Source organism: Dipodomys spectabilis, unplaced genomic scaffold, assembly GCF_019054845.1.
Source record: "Dipodomys spectabilis isolate Male_0828 unplaced genomic scaffold, ASM1905484v1 ptg000157l, whole genome shotgun sequence".
Classification (NCBI taxonomy): Eukaryota; Metazoa; Chordata; class Mammalia; order Rodentia; family Heteromyidae; genus Dipodomys; species Dipodomys spectabilis.
In genome coordinates, this window is record NW_024870834.1 from 9058102 (window position 1) to 9064101 (window position 6000).

General features: G+C 49.2%; 1 protein-coding gene across 2 annotated transcripts in view; it reads left to right on the forward strand.

Moving 5' to 3' along the window:
- Kcnk10 (potassium two pore domain channel subfamily K member 10) overlaps nt 1-4910 on the forward strand; it is a 128103-nt gene extending 123193 nt beyond the window's left edge. For both annotated transcript variants that reach the window (XM_042692615.1, XM_042692616.1), the window contains 2 exons: nt 2009-2151; nt 3942-4910. In XM_042692615.1, the coding sequence (XP_042548549.1) occupies nt 2009-2151; nt 3942-4562 (764 nt within the window). In that variant the 3' untranslated portion in view covers nt 4563-4910. The remainder of the gene's footprint in view (nt 1-2008; nt 2152-3941) is intronic.
- The last annotated feature ends 1090 nt before the right edge of the window (nt 4911-6000 follow it).

Here is a 6000-nt window from a genome sequence, read left to right on the forward strand (position 1 = left end):
CAGTCATATAGAGTTGGTTGCACATTTGTTTTGCAGCTGACCCCTTTCGAGGTCAGTCTAACAACACTGCAGCCTTTTGCAACTCTGATTAGAAGCATTCACCATTTCCATTTCCCGCCTAGCCTGTGATTAAAAACAAAATAAAAAAATAAAAAAATAAATTCAAACGGCTGTCGACTGGATTGTTCACTAGCGCCCTCTGGTGGCAGCCCTGGTTAGGTGCTAGTGACTTGCAAAGGTAAATAATCACTTAATCCAAACAATTATACACAGAGGGAGCTTTCTAGCCTTGTACAGAAACAAAACAGACCTCAAAAAACAAACAAACAAACAAAAAAACAAGTGAAACTCACAAGAATTCAAATTATATTCTGGAGAAAGCTTTGGGAGAACATTGCCTACAGAGAAAACAGAAACCAAAACCAAAACAGAGGCAGCTAAACCAAACCATAGTCCTGTACCTCTGTGGGGTTGTATTTTCACTTTCAGAAGTGGCAGCAGCTGTGAAGACCTCAAGTGTTGTGTTGCAAAGTGGGCATGGGTGCGTTGAGAAGAGCTGCAGGTCCCAGTGTCTGTCCAGGTGGCTTTTCAAGCCACCATAGATGTGGTCAAAGCTCAGTTGCGCTTCAGTGGTGCCAGTTGTGGTTATAGCTGTGACCCTGTGGGAAAGTCTTGCCATCGGTCATCCTTCATTACTGTCATTGCCTAATATTGGTTCTCTTAGAAATGGCCCTGCCTGCTCCACGGGGCAGGCGTGTCTCACAGAGTGGGGACAGGGCTGGTCTGTTATGTCACCAAGTTCCTTCTCTTCTTCTGGAGTGAGGGCTGGGCTTGGTGCCTGTCAATTTTGCCTAGCTGCCCTCTGTAGTGTTTGTATGAAGGCTTCAATAAATAGGCTGATTACTCAGAATGATCAACTAGTGTTTTCAGTGGAACAGCTAGTCAATACCCTTAGGCAACTGACCAATTTGTTTTGATGGATTTTTAAAGGTAACCCTTTTTAAAAATATATAATCTAAAGAGATTGGAATAGTTGGTCCTCCCCCCACCCCCCAAGATCCCTTTATAATCTAGTTTACCGTGATTCTAATTTTGTGGCCTAATTAACCCTCTGGATTTGCCAGGTGTAGACATCACCCCTCATCAGCATGAAATCATTATTTCACGGCTCAAAGTCTCAGTCATGCCATTATGCCTGAATTTACTGTTGTGCACCCAACCAAGAAATTTTGGTAACTAAGGGTGACCTTAAAATTGGTCTCAAGAGCTCCAGACCATTTGGGAGGGTTTAGAAATATTTGACTCTTTAGCCAAATAAATGTAGGAAGTTTAAGAGCAAAAACAATGGCGACTGAGCCTGACCTGAGGTGTATCAGTGGAGTCCTTCATCATTGATGCTCAGGTTGAGAGGGGCCAAGAGGGCCTCTGATAATTGTACTCTTACAGGCATTCGAGTTAGTGGTCAAGAACCAGGGAAGTGGAATCACAGGCCTGGCTCCTCAGGGAAGTGGGATCACAGGCCTGGCTCCTCAGGGAAGTGGCATCACAGGCACATCTTTCTCTTGCTGCCCCAACCCTCACTATATCCTATATTACTCTGCAAGTCTGATGGCTGAGTGTTAGGATAATGAGGTAACATCTCCATTGCATGGATGGACCGGCACGTTTGCTCTGTTAAGAACACTTGCAAGGCCATCTAAAAACAACCTGTGGGGCCGAGATGCTGGTGGCTCACACTTGTGATCCAAGCCACTCAGGAGGATGAGATTTGAGGATCGTGGGGGCCAAGCTGGCACAGGCAGAAAAGTCCATGAGACTCTATCTCAAATTAACCAGGAAAAAGCTTGAAGTGAAGCTGCTACTCACGTGGTTAGAGCAGCAACCAGCCTTGAGCAAGACAGCTAAGGGACTGCACCCAGGCCCTGAGTTCAAGACCCAGCACTGTAACACACATGTCCCCCCCCCCCCCCCCCCCGCCCCCTGCCCAATAATGTTTGGTTGTTTTTAGGGGGAAATGCTGGCATCAATTACCGGGAGTGGTACAAGCCCCTGGTGTGGTTCTGGATCCTTGTTGGCCTGGCCTACTTCGCCGCTGTTCTCAGTATGATCGGAGACTGGCTACGGGTGCTCTCCAAAAAGACAAAAGAAGAGGTAGGACTTTCTCCAAACTCCCTAACTTCCGGCTTTGACTCGTGTCAAGCATTGCCTGTCTATTCTCTGGTCAGGCATGTTTCTGACTCCATGCAAAAACCGGTGCTTATTTTAAAGCTTCTCCCCCACCACCCACCCCCACCCGCCCCTTCAACCCTGACCTCAAGCCAAGAAGCCAAGCGGAGTGGAATTGACATTTTTGTTCTCTGGAATCTTTTTTGGGGGGTGGGGTGGGGGAGGTGAGACAAATATGGTTATTTACTTCCTAACCCTCACACCCTAGGCAGACTAGGAAACAATAACTGATTTTCTTTTTAAAGTAAATGAAATTAAAACAAATAGCAAGTGAAGACAGACTGTACAAATACCTGGGAGGCCTACGAGACTCCAGGCACACATCCTAGGGCAAGATGGCTGGTCTTCCAAGGTCCAGAAGTCTGCCTGGGGCTGCAGCAGAATACTAGGATCTTTGCTTAATACCAGAGCGAAGTCTTGAAATAGTAGCCAGCCATGGGGACAGGGGCTGGGGGGGGGGGGGGGGGCTTGTCCCTCCCGCCCTCCCCCTGGGAGACCCAGCATTCCTGTTGCCAAGGCAGCCTGGTCTTTACTCCTCACACAAGCATCCATGCAAAGTTGAAAAAGGAAGACCTGGAAGGGGAAGGTGGATTTTGTGACTTAGAAGTCTCGCAGGTGCTTCTTCTAGCGCGAGAGGAAAAGGAGGAGCCAAATAAAAGGAAGTGAGAGAAGAAAAACCCAAGAGAGCAAGAGTAGGGCAGGAGGCTTTAAGGGCAGCTCTGTATTTCTGTCCACATAAAGGGCCCCAGGACAGAGTCACTGAAGGCGCCGTGTCCCGCCCCTTCCCTGGGTCCTTGTGTTGGGCTTCCTGGCGGGCCTCTGCCATGCCAGTGCTATTTCCACTCTGCTTCTCCAAATGGCCAGCGGGCCTGCCGAAGATCGGCGATGACAAGCGTGAAAGGAACAACGTAAAATACAGACTTTTTGTCAATCCCCAAATCGGAGTCCCTCGTCTCTACCGGGGAGCATGGGATGTGTACTGACTGTCCTGTTGAATAAAAGCCAAGCTATTGAGTGCACCTCCTTCCTCAGGCTTAAATAGTTTGATTTTGAAGAAGATAGGTTGCAGGGGTGGAGGGGTGGGGGGGCACTTTGGCCAGATAGACCCTTCCTTTCCTGCACCCTGACCGAAGGTGCCAGTGAAGAGCCCTCAGTGGGGACAGGCCCCACAGCCCGCAGCTACAGCGTAAGGCAGCCTGCTTCAGTTTGCCCAGCTCCTGGGGTTTCAGCATGGCACCGGATTTATGTGTCCTCTAAAATGGAAACACCCTCAGTAAGTTGGGGCAGGTTGGTCATGCTCCCCATGTGGAGTTGCTAAACACCTGTTCGGGGCTCAGGACTGAAGTGAACTGTGTTTCCTTTCCTTTCCAACAGTCAAAACCCGCCATGAGCTAGATAGGGTGAGCACCGTTTCTGGGTCAAGGCAACCAGAATCCCAGGGACAGATCTCTCCTCCAAAGCGCCACCCACCTTTCCTTCAGCCGCCATCTGCCTGGCTCAGGCATCTCTTGGGTGACCCTCCATCCACGCTGGTCCGGCCGGGCATTTACTTGGGTGTCAGGAAGCCCCGGGGTTAGAAGTCGTGTGGTCCACCCTTCCCTGGGACATCTTCCCCCCCCCCCCCCCAAAGGACCCCTTCCCCGCGGGGACACCCAAAGGATGCTGGGGAGGAATTTCTCAGTGTTGTTGTTGTTGCTCTTCCTTCTCTTGGCCAGGTTGGTGAGATCAAGGCCCACGCCGCAGAGTGGAAGGCCAACGTGACAGCCGAGTTCCGAGAGACCAGGCGGCGGCTCAGCGTGGAGATCCACGACAAGCTGCAGCGGGCGGCCACCATCCGCAGCATGGAGCGCCGGCGCCTGGGCCTGGACCAGAGGGCCCACTCACTCGACATGCTGTCCCCGGAGAAGCGCTCCGTCTTTGCTGCCCTGGACACAGGCCGCTTCAAGGCCTCCTCCCAAGAGAGCATCAACAACCGGCCCAACAACCTGCGCCTTAAGGGGTCTGAGCAGCTCAACAAACACGGGCAAGGCGCCTCTGAAGACAACATCATCAACAAGTTCGGGTCCACTTCTAGACTCACCAAGAGGAAAAACAAAGACCTCAAAAAGACCTTGCCCGAGGACGTCCAGAAAATCTACAAGACCTTCCGCAATTACTCACTAGATGAAGAGAAGAAAGAGGAAGAGACGGAAAAGATGTGTAACTCAGACAACTCCAGCACGGCCATGCTGACAGAGTCCATCCAGCAGTACGCCGAGATGGAGAATGGAATGATCCCCACAGACACCAAAGACCAGGAGCTCGAGGACAACGCGTTGCTTGAAGACAGAAGCTAAATGTGACAGACGCTGGGGACTACGTGTTGTGCGGTCTCTTTCGTTCCTTCTTTCGTTCTTTTTTAAATATTCACACTGAGACACGTGCCTTAAACAGACTTCTTGTTAGTCCCAAATTACATAGCATTGAAGAATCTATTTCACTGTGCCATAAACAACTGAGAGATTGCTCTGCCAAAATGAATCAAGGACAAGAACTTCATTTTCAGATAGTGGCGATGGGACACATGGGAGAGGAGGGGGTCACATACATAGCAGGTTAGGGCAGGACACGTGGAGGGACTTCCCGGAGTGATGCTGACTTGGAATGGCATGCACACAAAGAGCAGCTCTTCCCCTAGAACAGGCGTGTGTGTGTGTGTGTGTGTGTGTGTGTGTGCGCACGTTTAAATGGGAGTCTCATTTTCTGAACCTACTGTTGGTGATAAGTCACACACAGCAGGGGTGGGGCCTGTTTGCAGGTGAACTGGTAAACTGTGGGTTAGGGCTAACACAACGGCATATGCTGTGAGCTTGACCGTTGATACCAATCTTTCAGCGCGTAGGATCTGACTCTTAGAGAGCTCCAGATGAATGCTCGTGGGACCCAGTGGGACCTGGGATTTTTATTGGAAGCAGACCAGAGCACACGTACTAAAAGGTGCAATCGCTTTTCTCATTACAAAACACACACACACACACACACACACACACAAAATAATCACAGACACATCATACTGTGGATCTCACTGAACCAACGACACACGTCTGTTGTGTTTTGTCATCTTTCTGGGCTTGGTGACCCACGTGAACATGCCACCCTCGGGTAAAGACTCATCCTCAGCTGCTGCCTGGTAAAAGGCAAGTCACGCATTTTTGTTTTTCTTTTTTTCTTTTCCCTCAGTGGGTGTGAAGGTGAAAAATAAACTGAATTTTTGAAATATCCATGTTCACTTTTCTACCGGAGCTTTGCTTTTCCCATTTTTGTTTTGATAGGGGGGAGAAAAAAAAAATAAAAACAACCAACCACCAAAACCATTTCCTTGCAGGATGCCAGTGGCTGGCTGTTCTGTCTAGCTGATGCTAATTTTATATATACGTATAAATAGACATCCTGCAGTACTGAGGCAGTGAAGAGGACCACAGCATCTTTCCATCTCAGGGCTTTTTGTCCCTTTGGGTGTCTGAGGGTAGACATAGTTATGAGACCCGAACTTGCTTTTCTCACACAAGAAGACTTTCCCTTATCCAACCCCCGAATAGCAGGGTTGAAATACTCTAATTGCTTGTAGCTTAAGTGCCATTAATGCCATTCAAAACAGTAATACCGACAAAAAGGTCTCCAAAAGCTTTGATTGTATTTTTATGTTGGGCTGTACTCCTGTATTCCTACAGTGACACTTCTTTGCCTTGTCTCCTCGGTTTGCTCCTGTCTTTCGCTAAGGCTTGGACTTGATTT